The 21,961-nt window shown below is 41.3% G+C and overlaps 2 protein-coding genes and 1 long non-coding RNA gene across 6 annotated transcripts in view; 1 reads left to right on the top strand and 2 right to left on the bottom strand.

The window, feature by feature from the left end:
• MIPOL1 (mirror-image polydactyly 1) overlaps nucleotides 1-21,961 on the top strand; it is a 189,081-nt gene that overhangs the window by 66,933 nt on the left and 100,187 nt on the right. For all 4 annotated transcript variants that reach the window (XM_081913624.1, XM_081913625.1, XM_081913627.1 and 1 more), the window contains 3 exons: nucleotides 389-518; nucleotides 3,535-3,568; nucleotides 3,829-3,999. In XM_081913624.1, the coding sequence (XP_081769750.1) occupies nucleotides 389-518; nucleotides 3,535-3,568; nucleotides 3,829-3,999 (335 nt within the window). The remainder of the gene's footprint in view (nucleotides 1-388; nucleotides 519-3,534; nucleotides 3,569-3,828; nucleotides 4,000-21,961) is intronic.
• Nucleotides 15,345-21,961, bottom strand: part of LOC309372988 — a 198,810-nt gene continuing 192,193 nt past the window's right edge. The window contains exon 2 of the long non-coding RNA XR_014169751.1: nucleotides 15,345-15,425. This is a non-coding gene — a long non-coding RNA (uncharacterized lncRNA). The remainder of the gene's footprint in view (nucleotides 15,426-21,961) is intronic.
• LOC309356808 (large ribosomal subunit protein uL15-like) lies at nucleotides 17,205-18,495 on the bottom strand. The gene is made up of 2 exons (XM_081888589.1): nucleotides 18,070-18,495; nucleotides 17,205-17,312 (listed from the first exon to the last, which is right to left on the bottom strand). The coding sequence occupies exons 1-2, from the start codon at nucleotides 18,463-18,465 to the stop codon at nucleotides 17,262-17,264; spliced, it is 447 nt and encodes a 148-aa protein (XP_081744715.1). The 5' UTR covers nucleotides 18,466-18,495; the 3' UTR covers nucleotides 17,205-17,261.

Below are 21,961 nucleotides of genomic sequence, written 5' to 3'. Positions count from 1 at the left end.
ATACAGCCTTGTCGTACTCCTTTCCCAATAGATTAGATTAGGCACCAGATTTAGCCAGTGCTTTTTCCTGGGGGGACGCAGGGGTACACATACCCCTAAACATTTTGTGAATCTAAGTTTGACTTCATTGAGGGGGTATTATTTCAATATGAGCAGAAAAATGAGAGTACCTACCCCTAAACATTTTTAAAGGAAAAAAAGCACTGGATTTAGCTGTGTGGAGTGAAAAGCCATTAGTCTGGACGGTTACAAACTTGCTCTAAATTAGTGACAAATGCTCCTTTCAGTATGTTCAAGGAATCGCAGGACACGCACACAGACAAAAAGGTAAAACCTGCATGTTTGTTTCTGTCCTACTTACATGTTTAAAACTCTTGCTTTATTGTAGCTCTAGTAGAAGAGATTCATTGTGCTCAGCGAGAGCGCGATGAGGCTGTCATGGCTAGGCTGAAGCTTCCCAACGAAGAGAGGGAGGATGCATGCAAACGAATGAAACTCTTGGAACAATCTTTTGAAACGTACGTACGTAATTGGCTGCCAGATGTAAAACTTACCGCTATTTGATCAAATGTCTTGGGCAAGAACTCTGCTGGATCTGACTCCCTTTTTCCACGTGACAAACATGCATGCTCGAATGCACTCTTTTTCACTCTCCCCGTTCCCCATCTACTTTTTCAGCCTCTTATCCTTGGCCACCGCAGGTCTTGTCAGCCTTGGAGGCAAAGATTGTTGACTTACTACAGCTATAGTCTTATACCTTATTACTAGCGCACCAAGTCTTCATTAGTGCTATATACCGTACTTTTCCATGTATAAGACTAGTTTTTTTTTACTTTAAAATAAGGTTAAAAATCTGGGGGCATCTTATACACAATAGTGCATATGCCCATTTTCTAAATTTGGGGTCCCCAAAAGTAGGGGCGTCTTATACCTGGGGGTATCTTATACACAGAAAAATACGGTATATCTCAGGCATAGGCAAACTCGGCCCTCCAGATGTTTTTGAGACTACAATTCCCATCATCCCTGACCACTGGTCCTGTTAGCTAGGGATGATGGGAGTTGTAGTCCCAAAACATCTGGAGGGCCGAGTTTGCCTATGCCTGGTATTCTGTTCCCTGATACAAACTAGGGAGAAATTCAGTATCACACTGGGGTAATAATTCAGTCAAGGCAAGCATTTTGGCTAACAGAATGACACCCACCCACATGGGTAATAATTCAGTCAAGGCAAGCATTTTGGCTAACAGAACGACACCCACCCACATGCTGTACTGGGCATTCTCCAGACCTCTCCCCGCCCCCCCGCCCCCGCAATATCAGGGCAGAGTGGGAGGGGGGTAGGCTGCATTGCACAAGAGGAAAGCTCTGAGGAGCTTGTTAGTTGCATCCAACCCTGAATCCTGTATCTGGGAGACAGGAAGAAGTACTTGCCGGTTTCTTGGCAACCATATGACAGGTTTCCTAGATTAGTGAGGTAGCAGCTCGGAGAACCTCATGGGGGTTGAAGGAGGAGCAGCTTGTGAAGTGCCCCACCGGCTCTCTTAAAAGTTGGGTGCGCCTGTTGTTAGCGCATCAACGAGAGTTTTATTTTTTGCCACACTGGGAGATAGTCTTGAACAGGCCATTGGCTTTTTTTGTCGCAGTTTTTATTATTGATTTCAGGTCACAGTTTTGCTCCCGAGACAGAAAACAAGGTGAATCGCCATGGATATAGAGAGAAAAGTCCAGTATTGATTTTATTCAGCAATAAATCAAGGAAGTGTGACATTTCATGCAAGGGTCCAGTGCTTGGACTACAAGGCTGTCGGTCTGAAGTTTCCCTATATAGAAAATCAATCAAACCTTTAAGGCCAGTAGATGATTTTCATCAGGAAAAAGCAAAACCCACATGCTTATTAAGGAGTAGTAATCAAAGCATGTATCCCTCTTGTCCCTGCACCTGCTGCATTGCAAACACATTTCTTATATTACTTTAAAATAGAATTATTTCTATGGACCATACCCAACTGAGCAATGCTTCAAAAATTCACTGCTACCGGTGAACCTAAGGGCCTAACTTACATCAATTTATTTCAGTGGGTTTACTCAGTGTATGACTTATTTGGATATGATGCTCTGTGCTTGTTTTGTTCTGCTGCATAAACAAAATGCAAAAGATGGAGCTGTTGCAGGTAGTAGTACATCAACCATCAGTATAGTTCCTGTTAGTGGTTGTACAATCACAGCTTTGTATTGGCTCCTGCTATCATTTCTGCTAAATGTGTTCCAGCTCCAAAATCAATCAAAAATTGAACGGAAAATATGAAAAGGTAGGAACTCAAATTCACCTTTCCATCAGGCTTTGAAACAGTGTCCAGAAACGTTCTTGTCAAAGTTGTCCATTTGGCTATACTTATTATTGTCCAAACAGCAGACACCCACCCAGTGAGCGAGCCGATCTTGATTACTCACCCCTCCCCTGCTAACAGGAGCCCATATAACATTCAAAGATCCTCTTCAGTGGCAGATAAAGGGGCAAACTGCAAACTTTTTGTACATTAGCTTTTTTTCTTTTTTAAAACTATCCTGATAACACATGTACATTGATTTTTAGAGGTTATTTATATTTATCCCTCTTTTTTAAAAAGTGGGTTCATTACGTTGTGTGAAAAGCTGGTTCAATCAAATTAACAATGTGGAGAGAGAGAGAGAGAGTCTTGTATAAGCTGTTTAACTGTGTTATTACTTACTTCCAGCATTTGTCTTGTTAAAATGGGGTGGGATCCAGTTAATGCAAACTCATTAGTTTTCTGTCTGCAGCTATGCAGAATGGTCTTGACAGAGCTGTAAATCTACTAACAACAATTTTTCGGTAAAAGTGGGGCTGTTCAAGAATTGATGGACGGAGACCTTTAATGGCTTAGCATTACGCACACATTTCAGCTGGGCAGAAAGTTTTAAAAATAAATTTCTTATTCTCTGACTTGCTGAGAAGCAGAAAACATAGTAAGACGACCTCATCCTCCTTTCCATCGCTTTGGGCTGCAATCCTACACAAACCTACTTGGAAGTAAGTGCCATTAAAGGCAGTGAGACTTACTTCTAAGTAAATATGTTTAGGATTGGAGTGTTGGTGTTTGCTTTCTTTTATTATTATTATTGGGGGGTTGCATTAAGCAAAATTAAAATATATAAATTTCTGGTGAAAGTTGCGGGCCCAGAAATAAATAAATAAATAAATAAATAAGAGCATCTGTGCTCCTGTCGCTGGGGAACTTTCTTCATCTAAGCACATATGAACAATTGATCCTTGTAGTCATATATAGCAGTAAACATTAATAACTTAACATTCTGAAGTCGGTACCTGAAGATATGGAGTATTATTGAAAGATGGAATCGAGCCGGTGGCACTTTAATATGTTCCATGTCATGGTTGACTCTAAAGACTAGTAGAATGAAATTACTTGAGGTTCTAAAGATTTAAAAAGCGAACTCATTTTGCTGCACTAAGGAAATGCTACTGATCAGGCTTTCTGTGTCCCTTTTTCCTAGGCTAGAAAATATTAACCCTGAAGAAAATGACATGGTAAGCCATTCTCTGAGGAGATTTCTTGATGTCAGTCTTATATCTTAGAGGCTTAAGTTCAATTGAGTGGGTTTCAGGAACTAAGATGTGTGGGGGAAGAAGAATTGACACACTAATAATGTACATCTTTGCTGCAGTATGAAAATTCAATAACTTCACTCAGTCAATTTACAATTCACATGTGCCTATTAATTAAAACCCCATATTAAATAAAATATATTAAAACTTCATGTCTGACTAACATAAAATGCTGTTGGTAGACATTACAGGAATTACTGAACAGAATAAACAATGCAGACACCGGGATGGCGATATGGAGGAGTGGAGCTGAAATTGTCGATCGAATATACAGGACCCAGGAACGGAAAAAGAAAATAATAGCTGAAGAGATGAATGCAGTGATAGAAGAGCGAGATGCTGCATTGGCTCAAGTAAGTCCACATTATTTTATAAAAGGATTTGTCGGCAGATACCCACTCACCCCCTTCTCTTCACGGCCGGGAAAAATGGAATTGCTTTCCTGTTTTAAGGTTTTAACTTCTTAAGAGAAAACTTCCTTGTACTGAAAAGCACCCTAGGAAATTATTGTTGTCACACCGTAGTGAAATAAGAATAATATAAAAAGCAGATGTCCTATTATTTTCTAAGCCACTGTTCAGAATAATAACGCATGAGATAATTAGAGAAAGGTGATAAGAAAAATATAGGGGAAGCAGAAACCTTGATCACACAGGAAGCTAAGATTAAAATCCGAGATGGGAAGTTGAGGTGGGAAATTTTAAGGGATTAAAATGACATTTAACACAGATAAGTGTAAAGAAATACAGACCAAGATGAAGGGGACAAAAAAAACACAATTGTATGTGTAAAAACGAATGTATAAATACATTATATGAGGAAGGAGCTTAGGTTCAAGTGCTGTTGGGAGAGACTTGGGTTTTAGAGGAGATCATGGTATAAATGTGAATCAGCAAGGTAAAGGCATTTGTCATTCTCTCCCCCACTCCCCCCCCCCCACAATGTTGCTTTACTGAAGAATGGGGCCTATTTGCCTGCAATTCCCTCCATTCCAGTTTGAAATGGGATGGATAGGGCACTCATCATTGACGCATCATGAATATTTCACATTAATTTTATGAGGCATAGAGGTGAACAGGTTTGTCACAGGATCCTATGGGGCAGTGGTGCTGGGATATAGCTAGATTTGGATTCAGAGCAACCATTCCACAATATGAAAGGCTTCCATTTACAGAAGAACTGGTGCTGATTCATCAGAGGCTCACAGACATAGGAGGGAAGGCGGTTTTCATTGATTTCACCAACCACTTCCTATGCAACTTCCCATGCTGTTTAAGAAGGTTCTCTGACTTTCAAGGGTCAGGTTTACAGGAGAAGAGAGAATAGACAAACAGTGCCTGCATTCTTTGAGTAGAACGCCACACACAGGATCTCTGGATCCAGTCCTCTGTTTGCAGGATATTCTCAGTTTGGGGGGCTGGTGGGGCTGGGCTTGGCTATTCCAGAAATTGCCCACAGGGAAGAGGGACTATGGTGTGCAACAGCTGGCTGGGCCAAGCCGAGCCCTCCTGAAGTACGTCATCTTGCAGTCTGATTGGATGGAAATGATGTGATGGGACCACAAGGGCTTGCACTAGTGAATTGGTGTGGGAAGGAGAGTATACTGGGAAAGAAGGATTGGCAACACTGGAACAGGACAAGGGCATATGAGAATCACAGAGGATGACAACTATGATTCGCAAAGCCCCGGGGAGAAGAATTGCAGACAGGGAAAAGGACTGCACAAAATTGCTGAGAAATCTCTTCTTCAAAGTGAGGCATCTACTAAAGCCTAGTAGTGTGGTGTCTGAGGCATCTACAAAAGTTCTCAGTAAATATCTCATCAGAAATCCACAGGGCAAAGGCTCCCACTGAAGGAAGGGGGTGGAAGCAATTTTATGCTTCTGCAACTCCCCCAACCTCCCAGTGATCCAGATGGGGTCCCCCAACCCCCCCAAAGCAGGTTTTTGAGGGCTCTGGAGTTACTGAGAAAGAATAGCCCAAAAGGATTCTCTCTGAGAACCTAAAGTCATCTGTTGCAAGTCATAGACAGTCATTCAAGGTAGAGAAAAATAAGTACAGTGGTACCTCGGGTTACAGACACTTCAGGTTACAGACGCTTTAGGTTACCGTCTCCGCTAACCCAGAAATAGTACCTCAGGTTAAGAACTTTGCTTCAGGATGAGAACAGAAATCGTGCTCTGGCGGCAGCGGGAGGCCCCATTAGCTAAAGTGGTACCTCAGGTTAAGACCAGTTTCAGGTTAAGAACGGACCTCCAGAACGAATTAAGTTCTTAACCCAAGGTACCACTGTACTTCATAAAATGCCTAATTAACTTTTAGGACCCATTACCGCAGGATGTGATGGGTATTAGTTTTTATCAGCTGTATTGGGGACTGTTTTTGATCCTTATATGATGGAGATAGTGACTGCATTTGGACATACACAAAGCTTTGGTTTGATGAACTTTGAACAAGCCTGTCGTCCTCCTTGGCTTATGTACTTCTAGCCAGGAAGAAGAGTTCTGAAATGTTTGCATCCACTTTTTTAGCTAACTGATTTGTCATGTCTTCCAATCCTAACTGTGGATAACATTAAAAATGGTTAGTTTCCAGCCAACCAATTTAAAATTATGGGGTTTTGGGGGGGGGGTTAAGCCAGCTTATTTATGTTAAATATAGTTAATGTTAACTACAGTTCTGGGTCTAGATGAAATTTCAGGCTGTGGTTAATTAAAAATGGAAGGAAAAGATTTTTAACTTGTCCTCCCGGTTATTCATGTCTTACTAAACCATAGTTTAACATGATCTCTGAACACAGCCGGTATAGTTCGATAGTTAGGGGGGGGTAGCCTTAGTCTTCATAGCTTGCTTGTAAGCTTTCAGAGATATTTGGCTGGCCACTGAGTGGATAAAGAATATTGACTTTGGTCTGATCCAGTATCTGGCTTGGATCCAAAGGACCTACGATGCACACTGTGAGTGGAAGATACTTCTGCTCATTGTGTAGGTGGGGAGATGCTGTTGAACTTGGTTATAGCCTCTGCAAGGAGCCCCTGATGAGGGTCAGGTATACCTTTGCAGGAACAGATATGTGGGAGAAAACCAGCAGTACCCCTCCATGTATCTTTGGATCAAGACTATCTTCTTGTGATGTTTGAATTCTCTGAAGACTTACTGCTACTGTGATCCACATTATTGCTTACTGATTGAAAATGAAATGTGTTAGTAGTTGCTTTCTGTTCCTCTAGTTCACCCATCAGAATATACTTATAACTTAAATTGCAGAATGATTTGCCTCTGGGAAATACAGTAGAATCTTTGGTTCTTGAACTGCCTTTTACACACTGTATTTTTTTAATACAGACCACTAAAAGTAAGAGAGAAGATGACCGCCCAAGAAGAGGGGATTGCTATATTTGGTTGGTGACAGCTTTGGTTTGTTCAGCCTTTCTGGTCACAATATGCTTTCCAACAAGATGTCTCTGACTACTAGGTCTTAAGCAACTTAGGCTATCAACTGTGGATGCGAATTGTGAATCTCTTTTGAGCTGAAAGACACAGTCCAAAATATTAAATACAGTCTTAATAGTAAAGGCCATTAATCCAGAGCGTTTTCTTGGCACTGTTCTCCTGGCACCTGATTTGTACATTTGTCAGTATAGCAGACTGGAAGTTTCAAGGAGATAGTGCGGGCCATAAATGCCTTTTTTATCTTAAGTATACTGCACTCCAAATATTTGATTCCAAGCAGTACTGCTCTACCTGATACGCATTACACTTAAGTGCAATGCATTTTTATGGACTTCTCGGTGGTAGCAGTGCCTGCCAATGATAACTTTTATTGCATCAGACCTGTCAGAATTTCACTATTAGATTGTTTATCTGTATCTCTTCCCTACACACACACACCATTTATTCTCTGGTTGCTCTTTAGAGAGGGTGCTGTATAATAATTTTTAGCTACTTTGCTTTAATGCTGTCTCACAACCGACCTGCAAAGTGAATAAAAAGAAGGATTCTCATCTGGACATAAGGAAAGGATTAAGCTGTCGCTGATCCTTCATTGTGCTGACATTGAGATGAATGGTTGTGAACTGGCTGCGTTATTGGTGGATCGTTACCCTTAACTGCGGAAAAATATTTCTGTTCTTGGTTTGGGTTTTCGTTTTGTTTTCATTTAGGAACCAAATTTACGAAACAGTACTTCTCCATTTACATTGCACAAGAAATAAGATTTCCACAAGAATTCATGAGACTGAATCCCATCTTTACTGTTCGGTTGTTGTTTTTTAAAAAAAGATAAATAGGCAACCATTGCCTGTGAAAGCATAAGCATTGTGGAGGTTTGGAGAAGGTTGGATTATGGAAGCTATTTGAAAGCCTCTTCTAGTTATAAGCATAAGTATCTGATTTAGGGTCAGATTGGATGGTGCTTTCTTTTCATATCCATCCCATATAGCTGGTGGCGTATGAGAGTCGGACAACCCTGCCATCTTAGGATGTTTGTCGCAGTTCATTCCTGGATTTTACCTGAAATATTGGCCGTGCAGAATGGGACTCAATGAGTTGGATTTTATAATAATAATAATAATAATAATAATAATAATAATAATAATAATAATAATAATTTATTATTTGTACCCCGCCCATCTGGCTGGGTTTCCCCAGCCACTCTGGGCGGCTTCCAACAGAAATGAAAAATACACTAAAATGTCACATAATAAAAACTTCCCTGAACAGGGCTGCCTTCAGATGTCTTCTGAATGTCAGGTAGTTGTCCATCGCCTTGACATCCGGTGGGAGGGCATTCCACAGGGCGGGCGCCACCACCGAGAAGGCCCTCTGCCTGGTTCCCTGCAACTTGGCCTCTCGCAGGGAGGGAACCGCCAGAAGGCCCTCGGAGCTGGACCTCAGTGTCCGGGCAGAACGATGGGGGAGGAGACGCTCCTTCAGATATACTGGACCGAGGCCATTTAGGGCTTTAAAGGTCAGCACCAACACTTTGAATTGTGCTCGGAAACGTACTGGGAGCCAATGTAGGTCTTTCAAGACCGGTGTTATATGGTCTTTGGCCGCTCCCAGTCACCAGTCTAGCTGCCGCATTCTGGATTAGTTGTAGTTTCCGGGTCACCTTCAAAGGTAGCCCCACGTAGAGCGCATTGCAGTAGTCCAAGCGGGAGATAACCAGAGCATGTACCACTCTGGCAAGACAGTCCGCAGGCAGATAGGGTCTCAGCCTACGTACCAGATGGAGCTGGTAAACAGCTGCCCTGGATACAGATTTGACCTGTGCCTCCATGGACAGCTGTGAGTCCAAAATGACTCCCAGGCTGCGCACCTGGTCCTGCAGGGGCACAGTTACCCCATTTTATGCATATAGGTCCTATTAACTCTTGAATAGTTTTCTCACTTGTGCATCTGATGACAGTGGAGGTGGGTAGGCAAGGTGTGTTCTTTCTTCCTACCATGCGTATGGGATAGATGCAGGCCCAGGTGTAGTGTAGCCCAGTCCAGCCTGTAATCTGGAGATAGGTAATACTCAAGCTGAAAACCTGCAATGATTTTCATGTGAGTCTCCTGTTCCTACACAGTGCAGCATGTTTAAATAAAAGTGCATTTTATTATTCAATAGTTTCTTGACCCACTGGTAGCTCTTCATGTGTTATTCAGTATAACCCCACCCTTCCCTTATTTGGAAACCAGCTGTACTCACTGTTTTCTTGCATGTACTGGATAAGTCCTATTGAGCGATTTACCCTGACCCGGAAATGGCTATTGAGTCACTTAGTATACATTAAAGCTATTACAAGTTTGTACTAGAACCTGCAGCCAAGGTAGCCTACTGTGGATCAAAGGATATATAACAGAGGCTACCTCCATGTGGCTACTATTGGTGCCTTCTGCTCAGTTCTAGGCCCCATGTAACCTTGGCAGTAATGCAGCTTTAACATTAGTTTGGGTTCAGCAGGCAATGAAATTAATAGTTGCTGTATAGTAATACAACTTGTGTGTCTTCTGTGAGCAAACAGTTGTACTTTACTGTCTGTATTTGAACTAGCCTTTCAGGTGTAGTATGGCATCACATTGTTATATAATGCAGTTAAGTTTTTAATTAACCTATAATAAACATGTGGCTGTGCATTTAAGGGTTTTTAATTAGATTTTCCTTCAAACTTTACTCTGCTTGTGTTTTCTTGGTGGAATGGGTAGTGAAAATTCTGACAAGAGTCCCAGATATATGTGAGCACATTGTCTTAACAGAGCGATAGGCATTATCCTCACTGGGTTGAATGGTACATGTGTGTATAATCTGAGATCATTCACTAGATTGCTGAGCAAATATGCAAACTACTTTTTCTCTGTACGAAAACAAATAAAATGGTATAAACTCAAATATTTGATACTACTTTTCGTATGTATTTTCAAGTGAATAAAAAACAAACAACTAAAGCATAACTAAACATTGACAGCGGTCTTTCTTCTAACTCTTGGCCCTTCAGAGAGGAAAACCCACCAACCATTTACTCTCATTTTCCAAGATTATATTTGTTAGCCAAGAGATAGGGATTTATATATATATATCTTCTCTTTGCAGAGAAAACGGTTTGTGCATGAATGGGGGACAGAGCCTTCATTCAGACATCATTCTAAACCATGGTTTATTATGCCAGGTTGTGTCTAGACAAAAACCACAGTTCAGCATGGCCTGAACCCTAAACTGCAGCTAATTTTAACCACGGTTTGTTTGAATCAAACCAGCTTTATAGTCCATACTTTGAAGTTGGCTTGATTCAAACAAATCAAACCATAGTTAAGATTAATCGCAATTTGTTGGGTCTGGGTGATACAGGGAGCTATGACCAATCAAAAATGGAGGCAAAAGCTTTTGAACATTTGCAACCACACAGGGAGTGTCCAAACGTAGGGGAAGGCCAGGTTCCTCCCCATCATCATAAACCATTATTGGACATGACATTTGAACACATGTATCCCTCCCAGATTTGGAATTAATATACTTTGTTGGTGACTGTTCAGCAGGTTTGGGTGTGTAGGTGCATGAATGTGGAAGTCTTTGTATGGAAATGTCCTCAACTTGCCATTAACATATTTTCCTTCTGTTGAGCAGTGGTGTCTGAACATTTCAACTTTGATTAAATGTTAACGTTAACAGCTTGGGTTCTTAATAGAAGTATTGCCAGTAGTGGGCAGTATGATGAAATACCTCAGAGCTGCTTCTGGACCTTTGCCATTTACACCTTCTGGACAGGAATGTTTAGCATGAGAGAGGCTTGGCAGCCGAAACTAGGTAACTGAGGAAGGGACAGTGAGTTTTCTCTTATATGTTTGGGGGCAGGGAAGTAGCTATTTTTAAGTTGCAAGAGGGGCTTTGAACGCTGGGTGTGATTTCTGTACTCTCTGCCTTTTATAGCTGTAATTATGGGTACAGTCTCGCAAAAGGGCCAAGGATGTAGAATTCATTGCTGTTGAAGAGAGAGAAAAAGGAATCATTTTATGGCCAGTGTGGCACTGTCTGTTTAATACTCGGCACTGAAGCAATAACGTAATTGGCAAGCAAACCTGGTTTTCCGGCTCTGAATAGTTTGATCACATCCTGCTCTGCAGGAACATGCTTATGACTGTTCATGAACAAAATTGGCACGCGCCCAATTGCTCATCTGAAACGAGCCAAAGGCCGTTTCTTCTGTTCGTGGCACCACTTGGCACAGGGCTTGCTGCTGTTCAATCGCCGGGAGCACAAAGATTTAGAAGCAGCACACTTGACTGCCCATCTTTATTGATTCCAGCTAGTCGTTGATAAATCAGTAAGCATCAATAGGCCTCACGAGTCTGCTTTAGAGCAGCCTTTTCTGCGCTTCAGTTTACCAAATGGAAGCACTCAAATCACTCTCTCCTTTTCCCCCCCTTTCCTTTTGCAACGCAGAAAGCATTCAAGCATTCTTGCCACAGGCGAGCAAACATTTCTCATGTAAGAACTACACCTGTGAGGTACAGCAAGGTGGGTTTTTTTTCCTTTTAAAAAAGTTGTTAGATGCAAAAAAAGGGTAAAAAAAGAAAAAGAGTTTGCTTCATCTGGATTTAGGAATCTGTGTGTCCCACAATGCTGCATTACTGTTCTCGGAAATGGTTTTTTAAAAATGAAACATCAACCTTGTGTTGTTAAAACTCAGCATTTGAAAGGGTATTCTTGGGAGCCAGAACATTGTGGTGGTCAGAGCAGAAATAGCCAACAAGGTGCCCTTCAGATGTTGCAGACTACAAGTTCCATAATCCTGTGTCATAATGTCCCTGCGTCAGGTTGATTGAAGTTCAGGTCTGCAACATACTGAGGGTATGATATTGGCTACCCCTGCAAGAGAGTTTCAGGCTACAGCTGTGGAGATCAGTCTTCAAATCTCCACTCAGCCATAAAGCCCTCTTGAGCATATAAGAAGAGGCTGTTGGATCAGGCCAATGCCTGTGGGAAACCTTTGAGTAACCTTTGGACAGTCCCTGTCTTTCAAACTAACTTAGCTCACATAGTCCAATATAACCTAGAGGAGTTTGATTCTTGCCGGTTCCTGTCTCCCATCCATGACCTAGACAAAATTGCGACATCAGTGTTTCTTGCAAGAAAATGTGCAGAATAATGTGCTGAGCAACATTATTGTTGTTGCTGCTGATTTGTATACTGCCCTATACCCATAGATCTCAGGGTAGTTCACAGCATAAAATTACAATATAGCACTGCGATTAGAGCAATGAAATACAGTATTGATATGAATAGTACTGAAATACTCTTGAGAGTCCCATGGACTGCAAGAAGATCAAACCTCTCCATTCTGAAGGAAATCAGCCCTCAGTGCTCACTGGAAGGACAGATCCTGAAGCTGAGGCTCCAATACTTTAGCCACCTCATGAGTAGAGAAGACTCCCTGGAAAAGACCCTGATGCTGGGAAAGATTGAGGGCACAAAGAGAAGGGGATGACAGAGGACGAGATGGTTGGACAGTGTTCTCGAAGCTACTAACATGAATTTGACCAAACTGCGGGAAGCAGTGGAAGACAGGAGTGCCTGGCGTGCTCTGGTCCATGGGGTCACGAAGAGTCGGACACAACTAAACAACAACAACAAGTACTGAAATAAAAATATTTATTAGAAGAAGTCAATATGGACACAAATAAAGCAGGATGGACTAATCATGTTCAGGGTGTGACTTCTTGGCTCAAACAGAACTACCCCTGGTTTGGGTGGATGTGTGTGTTGTGTGTGTCTGTGTACTTTCTACCTTAGGATCTCAACTGAAGTAATTCAGATTATATTCTATAAAGTTATTCCATCATACTGTAGCCTTAAAACTTTCTTTGCTAACCATGTGCATCAAATGACCAGTCATACTTATTCTGAAGATGAAAGAATATTGGCAATGATGATCTAGAATCCCATAAGGTTTTCTCTTGCTTATACTGCTAGATTTTAAAGGTAAAAAGAAATATGTATCCCTGAATAAGCAGTTGGCACATTTTAATGAATCTTCCATTTTGTGCCACATCTCTGCCCTGGAATGTCTATTATTTGTATTGTAAAATCACCTGTTGTGCTTGTTTAAACAAGGGTGTTGTGTAGAATTTACAAAATCCATGTCTGCCTGGTAGGTGAGGGCACAATTAAACCTATCTTTAATTACAAAGATTAATTAATTTTTAACGTGGAAGATTCATCTTCTTTCTAATACTTAAGGGCCGCTCCCCTTTTGAACATGACTCTAGGTAATGTCCCTAAATTTGCATGAGAGCTTGTTAGATTAATTGCTGTTTGACTCTTCTATCATAGTGCTAAGCTCTAAGTTCATACAGATCAGACTCCCTAACCACTTTTTGGAATGAATTTAAATATTTAACGTTAACACCCCGAGAGGAAACATAAAATGGTTATGTATTACTGGTAGCTTGCTTCAGTAACATATATTGTTTTTAAAAAGCTTAATATGTTTAGCAGTAATATGCATGTAATGTTGTAGCTCAAGGCATATGCGTTTTATTGTTGTTTCCTATTTCGTTTTATGGTTTTTCCTATTTCAGACTTCCCTAACCTGATGCCCACCATATATTTTGGACTACAATTCCCATCATCCCTGACTTTAGGCAGTGTAGGCTTGGGCTGACTGGATTTGTAGTCCAATATACCGGGAGGACACCAGGTTGGGTAATGCTGCTGTTTTCTGATTCAGCTCCTTGTGCATGCAGGCGCTCCAATGCCCATTCATAGTTCCTGTGCAACTGATCTTCCCATTTACTTAAATGGAAGTACCTCTGCTCATACAGAAGAACCTGCGATTTGAATCAATGACAAATCCATCAAGCAGTGAAGATTGCATAATAATGAATCGCCATTGAAAGTTGTGTATGCTTCCTCAATGCACACACAAAACACTTCCTGTATGTGAAAAGATTCAGTAAAGACTCGACTGGACTCTTCCAGTTGACTCACTGGTTAATTGAGGGATGAAAAAAAAATAAATTGGAGAATCCCCCTTTTTTCTTTCCTCATTTAAAATAGGTGGAGAAAGCAAGGACAGTTCCCCATGAACATTTCCTCATTGTGCTTGTTCATGGATCATGCAGCTGAATGACTCTTTGTTTTATATCTTCCAGTTTTGCTTTTTTTGTTGCATTCTGTACAGAGTGACATCATAAGAGGAAATGTGTTGAAAGCCATTTAATAATGAGGAAGTGATACCTGGAGCTGAGGGGGCTTTTCCCTATACATTTCTGATCTCCTCAAGTCCAAATAACTAAAAGGACATTAATTTTTTAATGTTCTTGATTACATGTGTGTGTGTGTGTTTATGCAGTGCTTTTTTCTAAAAAAAATGTTTTGGGGGTACTCTCATTTTGACTCAAGAAAATCACCATTTTATAGTTCAAATTGGGAAAAATAAATACAGTAAATGGATGGAAGTACAAAGATTCACCAAATGTTTAGGGGTATACATACCCCCAGGAAAAAAAGCACTGGTGTTATGTATTACTTACAAATTTATACTTTTCAAAATGCCACCATATTGTCTACTCGTTTGAACATGAGATGAAAACTACAGTGGTACCTTGGGTTACATACGCTTCAGGTTACAGACTCCACTAACCCAGAAATAGTGCTTCAGGTTAAGAACTTGGCTTCAGGATGAGAACAGAAATCGTGCTCCGGCGGTGCGGCAGCAGCGCGAGGCCCCATTAGCTAAAGTGATGCTTCAGGTTAAGAACAGTTTCAGGTTAAGAACGGACCTCCGGAATGAATTAAGTACTTAACCTGAGGTGCCACTGTACCTATAACAGTTAATTGTCTCCACTTTTTCTTTTAGAATCCTCATCTGTGTAAGTTTTTGGTTAAAAATAAATAAATTTGCTGCCATTAAACTGGCATGTGCAATTGAACAGGAGTAAAACACTCAAGCTAGCATCTGAGCAGCTATGAGAGGATTATTTTTCCTTTTCCTTTGAATGGGAGCCCTCTATCTCATGTCACACCCTACTTTAAAACTCTCTTTGCTTCCAGAATAGGTTTTCCGTGTGACTTAGGAATGAGGAGGCTGCTCTGTTGAGCAGCATATGTGCAGAGCTCCCATAGGTTGGCAGAACCTTGTGGTCCTACGGTTATTTGGAGTCAGTCTTTGTGCTGAGGCAGCATAACAAATTAGACTGCGCTCCCATTCACATATACAGTGGTGCCTCGCAAGACGAAATTAATCCGTTCCGCGAGTCTCTTCGTCTTGCGGTTTTTTCGTCTTGCGAAGCACGGCTATTAGCGGCTTAGCGGCTTTAAGAAAAAGGAAACAAACTCGCAAGAACTCGCAAGACGTTCCATCTTGCGAAGCAAGCCCATAGGGAAAATCGTCTTGCGAAGCGACGCAAAAAACGAAAAACCCTTTCGTCTTGCACGTTTTTCGTTTTGCGAGGCATTCGTCTTGCGGGGCACCACTGTACATAGGAGTAAACCTTGCTGAAATCATTGGGCTTTGTTATCCAGTTGGTGATCTTGTGAAAGCTCAAGGACTTTTGGTTGAGCAGGGATGTCTGCTAATTGTAGGAGGTCAGCCAATTTTAGCTGAATCCACCCCCCCCACACACATCTCCAGTCCCCCCTGCAATTCTGTTTTGAAAGTTCCTCCAATCCTAGGCTCTAGTGACAGGCTGGTTATAGTGACTTCAGGGAGTAGCAGGAATCCTTTGAAGACATTTCTGCTGGATTCTGCTCAGAGGACCTTACCTCTTTCTCAGCAAACATGCTTAGCTCTGGATCTGCTAGACATTGGCAGTGATTGAGAAATATTTGTATCTCCCTGGTGTACAAAGACAGACCCTGGATTCAGGGTCTTAAAATAGGCCACTCGAAAGATTACACATTCTGAGCAGTACACCATTTTCTTGTAAAGCATTTAATTTATATTATTTATATTATTTCAGCTTTTCCGTTAAATTTTCTTCAAGTTTCAATTTCTTGCAGCCTATCTACCATAAAGGCCTTTTGTAAGAATTTAAAGAATACGCATTATACAACAAGGCCAGCAAGAAGAGATACTTAAGCAGTTTACAACTCAACTGAGAGTTCAATATGTAAAAAAAGGCAAACAAATATGAAGTCACCTGCAAACTCCTGATCTGGAAAAGTAATAACTGAACGAAAAGATTAATAAATGATTTGGTAGTGACTATGGCACAGTGATCCACAATATTTGTTTCTTGAACTAATGTGTTGGTATTTTGCAAAGGATGAGAAACATTCCTGTCCTTTTGTGTTATAACTGCCAACTTAACATTTAGGCAATATTCTTGTTTGCATATGGATTTCAAGAAAATCCATTGAAGCTTATTTGAAAACCAACTCATTAGAATGACAGTTTGTTTACAGAATTTTGTTTTCCTGTCTGTCAACTTAAATTGGTGGCATTCAACCAAGCAAGAGTTACAGTTATGCAAAAAGACTGCCCCTCTTCGCTGCTCCTTCTGCAATAACTGAAGTTTCTTTTATTTAACTGCTGAGGAATCACTGGACAAAAAAGTGTTTGCTCTAAGTTACAGAAAAGCAGTATACTTTTTCCATGCTCAGAACCAATTGAGCTATGTGACACGTGCCACTCTGTCCCCTTATCCTAGATGTTTGGGTTGGGACTTTAGAAAGAGTGTGTTACACACGCTCTTATGACACTCTATTTATTATTCATTCGACATTCCCAAAACTGAACGTTTACCCTGAAAATAGGCTCATAAGAGTTGCCAATGGATATATTATCATATCAATAATATTTAGTTTTTATAAATAATGTGCAAACCCCTTCCCATCCACACTAGAACTAATTTGGTTTCTACATTTGACGAAAAATAATCCTGGTTCAGATTGGATCTGGTGTTGTTTGATTGCTATGCTGGGAATACCTCCTCTGCTGACTCCCGGTGCTTTTTACACCTTCTTAGCTTAGAAGAACATGGATCCCACCCTGCTAATTATTATTATTATTATTATTATTATTATTATTATTATTATTATTATTATTATTATTATTATTTTCAATTTTTAAGCTTATGAATACACAGCTGAAATTGTGTTTATTGAAGCCTGGATACATAGAAAAATCCTTTATGCCACTAACATGCAGGCACCACCAACTTCTTTGATTTTCTCTTCTACCTTTCTGCTGAGTGAGGAGGAATTAAAGAACCTTTTAATGAGGGTGAAAGAGGAGAGCGCAAAATATGGTTTGAAGCTCAACATAAAAAAAACGAAGATCATGGCCACTGGGCCCATCACCTCCTGGCAAATAGAAGAGGAAGAAATGGAGGCAGTGAGAGATTTTACTTTCTTGGGCTCCATGATCACTGCAGATGGTGACAGCAGTCATGAAATTAAAAGACGCCTGCTCCTTGGGAGAAAGGCAATGGCAAACCTAGACAGCATCTTAAAAAGGAGAGACATTACCTTGCCAACAAAGGTCTGTATAGGTAAAGCTATGGTTTTCGCAGTAGTGATGTATGGAAGTGAGAGCTGGACCATCAAGAAGGCTGATTGCCAAAGAATTGATGCTTTTGAACTATGGTGCTGGAGGAGACTCTTGAGAGTCCCATGGACTGCAAGAAGATCAAACGTATCCATTCTTAAGGAAATCAGCCCTGAGTGTTCACTGGAAAGACAGATCCTGAAGCTGAGGCTCCAATACTTTGGCCACCTCATGAGAAGAGAAGACTACCTGGAAAAGACCCTGATGTTGGGAAAGATGGAGGGCACAAGGAGAAGGGGACAACATAGGACGAGATGGTTGGACAGTGTTCTCGAAGCTACAAACATGAGTCTGATCAAACTGCGGGAGGCAGTGGAAGACAGGAGTGCCTGGCGTGCTCTGGTCCATGGGGTTATGAAGAGTCGGACACGACTAAACAACAACAACAACCTTTCTGCTGAAGAATTTTCCTTTCCCGATTACAGGCTGTTTGGGCAGTTTCCCCTTGCCCAGGACTTTGAAGTAACCCGAGCATATGACATCAATAACTGGAGCTAATCCCGCCTGATTTTTGGCATAGTTGAGTCTTGCCTGCTCACTAACAAGTGTCCAGAGTTTCTCAAGATTCACTGTAGGACAGAAGTGCTGGTTTTTCTTCAAGTGGTAATGTCTCATAGCAACTTTTCCAAAATAACCAGAATGATATTTGTCAAAATTAATTCTGTGGTGGTGCAAACCCCCAGCATTATCATGGCCTCCAGGATGCTTCCTGTGTTTGCCGATACGGCCACGGCCATGGCTAACATGACCCCTCAGTTTCCTGGTCTTCCTCAGTCTGGAAGGCATTATGCTGGGCCAGAGTCAAAGGAAAAGAGCGCCTGCTCCTAATTATGTGGTTCTGAGGTAGTCAGCCTGGTGACTCCCATTTGTTGTACTACAACTCCTAATCATCTCCTACCAGTTCATGTCCATGTGGTGTGAGGTTGACAGGGATTGAGGAAGTTGGACAACCAGCTGTAGTCCAGAAAAACCTGGTGGGCACCACATTCCGAGGGCACTACCCTGAGTGGGCACATGACTTCCTAAGTGTTCAACAGACACACCCACCCCACATTGTCTTCTCCTCACTTGCAGGTTCTGCTGGCTTTTCCTAGCAATCTTTCTTGTTCGGGGGTTCTTTGGGGACTACGTTGAAATTGCAGTGAAGATCAAATATGAACAATGCAGCCCCCTCAGAGGGAGGGTGTTGAAGCTCGTGCTGTTGCGATTGTTGTAAATTAATATATAAATAAATAAATAATAGTAGTAATGACACTATTGCCATTTTTTATTTCCAAATGCCTGAGACATACACAAAATAATTTGTTGTACAAATTCCGCTATATCTACTGTCGTCAGAACCTTGGCCTTTGTCAAGCGAGATCCTTTACCAGCCGACGACTTGTACTCATCTAGTTGTTTGCGGGAAATGAACGCACCATCTTTGTGTGCTGCACTAATAGGAATTGCTGGGAACGTTCATAGTTCTGGCATGTACAAATCAGCACTCTGAACCTTTTTAAGCCCATTGTACTGCAGTGGGTGCCTATTGTTTGAACAACTGGACAAAGGTGCATTATCTCAGGTTTGTAAAGTGTGCTTGAGCATACTAATCTACTACCTTGAGTACTATTTATCATCTTACATGCTTTGTTTATAAATAATTTATTGGAATAAGAGGCATGAAATTAGAAAATTGAATGAATAATCGAGCCTCTGTGTAAAACAGAAGCCTCTTATTTATATATAAGGCACATTTAAAAATAAATAAATAAATAAATCCGGCAGGCTGAGTAAATTAAATTTTTTAAGTCAAGTGTGGAATCGCACACAAATGTCTGATCCAGATTAAAAAGCAATTAGAATTTTGTTCTGCTGAAAGAAGTTTCCTGGAAATAGGAGAGAAGGCCGAGAAAAATCAGGGGCAGGGGGGGGAGAAACAAGTTTAAAATAAAAATAAAAATGAATAAATGAAAATATGCGCAAATGTGTTATCTACTCCAACCAAGTCGTTTTTGTCGCTCCAAAATTCCAGGGTGGCAATTCATACTCTTGTGGTTTTCCAGAAATAGCACAGAATTATCTGTCTTTTGAAAGTGCCATAACTATTGATTCAGCGTAAGGAAGTGAAATATACTGACTTCAGTATATTTAGGTATATATGTGAACTTGGGTATGTAAAAAGGTAAAGGGACCCCTGACCATTAGGTCCAGTCATGAACGACTCTGGGGTTGCGGTGCTCATCTCGCTTTATTGGCCGAGGGAGCCGGCGTACAGCTTCTGGGTCATGTGGCCAGCATGACTAAGCCGCTTCTGGCGAACCAGAGCAGCACATGGAAACGCCGTTTACCTTCCCGCTGGAGCGGTACCTATTTATCTACTTGCACTTTGATGTGCTTTTGAACTGCTAGGTTGGCAGGAGCAGGGACCGAGCAACGGGAGCTCACCCCGTCGTGGGGATTTGAACCACCGACCTTCTGGTCGGTAAGTCCTGGGCTCTGTGGTTTAACCCACAGCAGGAAATCTGGTGCACAGGTACAAAACTTTGTTTCTGCCCTGCTCCTGCGGCCTCCACAAACCAGAAAGCTAGCCATGGTTTGGTTTAGTGTTATGTGTGAAATTGGGCTTGTGGTTTGCCTCTCGCAAACAAACCGTGAGCACTACGTCAAAAACAAAACTTGATTTATAGCTCATGGTTTGTTTGGAGCAAGATAAATCATGAGCCCAGGTTTGCACAGAAGGCTAAGCCAAACCACAATTTAGCTCCTGGTGGTGCGGCAGGGGCAAGGCAGAAGCAGAGTGGCCGCAATATTCTTGCCATGTCCTAGCAAGCTTGCTCATTCATACTAAGCCATAGTACGGCTTATGTGTGAACCAGACCACTGTTGACTCCAATGTAATGGCCTGGATTTGCTGATGGAATGGGTCTTTCCTATCTGTTCTCCGCACGATTGCTGCTCCTGAAGGTTGGGAGATCCATCTGAATGGAATTGGGGGTGGGGGCTGCAACAAGAGGACAGAAATCAGCAGAAATTGGGAAGAGCAAGTGGTGTGAACCAAAGAGCGTTTTGAGTCATGCAGAGCACAATCGGTTCCTTTTTTTTTAAAGAATATTTATTAAAGTTTTCAATAATAATAATACAATAAAAATCAAAAAGAAAAAAATAACAAAAATACAAAAATAAAAATAATTAAAAACACATAAAGTTTCCATTTCTTATTTTTCATTGACTTATTTCCCAGACCTCCTCGTACCTCCCTTTTTTGTATTCCAATTCAAATTGTTAGTTCAGCAAATCCTTATCAATAAATTTTAACCTATTTCTAACCCCTTTTTTCCATATTCTCTTAAAGCATTACAGCTGGAAACCACTTAATTTCTATCCGGCATCATTCTAACATTCATTAATTTTGTAATATTTCTGTAAATAGTCTTTGAATTTCTTCCAATCTTCTTCCGCCGACTCTTTTCCCTGGTCTCGGATTCTGCCAGTCATTTCTGCCAATCCCATATAGTCCATCACCTTCATCTGCCATTCTTCCAGAGTGGGTAGATCCTGTGTCTTCCAGTACTCTGCGATAAGTATTCTTGCTGCTGTTGTAGCATACATAAAGAAAGTTCTATCCTTCTTTGACACGGTTCTTAGCCAATACGCTTTTCAACAGTTTGATTTCACTGGATGCAAAATTACATCCTCATCTTATACTTTAGAACTGGTAGGTCAGGCATAGGCAAACTCGGCCCTCCAGATGTTTTGGGACTACAACTTCCATCACCCCTAGCTAACAGGACCAGTGGTCAGGGATGATGGGAATTGTGGTCCCAAAACATCTGGAGGGCCGAGTTTGCCTGTGCCTGTGCCAGGTGAAGCAACGGAGCTGATACAAAAAGTCTGCTGAATAGGAATGGCTTGTTCTGTGAGCATGATGCTCATTTCCCTCAGACATTTGCCTGAGAGTCATTGGGCGTGGATTGGTTATAAGGGACTGTTGTGTACATGCCTGCTCGAACCAGTCCGCAGAACTTTGTAGGACAACTGGTAATAAATTAATCCAGTAATTTACAAAAACAGGACACCTATGTAAAACCTGAAATGGTGGTCCTTGTTTTTCTCCCATCAGAAATGACTCCCATGTGTCTTAGATTGGACTAGTTCCTTCTAAGGTCTCTAAATACTGGTGACATGTTTGAAGGCCCATCCCATTGGTTCATGCTGACTAGCTCTCCAGGAGTTTTTCCAGCCCTACCTGGGATTGAACCTTGAAATTGGCAGCATGCAAACCACATGCTCTTCCACTGCC

The sequence above is a fragment of the Podarcis melisellensis genome (assembly GCF_964234715.1).
Source record: "Podarcis melisellensis genome assembly, chromosome: 1".
NCBI lineage: Eukaryota > Metazoa > Chordata > Lepidosauria > Squamata > Lacertidae > Podarcis > Podarcis melisellensis.
Note: the sequence above shows the minus strand (reverse complement) of the source record. Positions and strands in the feature narration are given on the sequence as shown.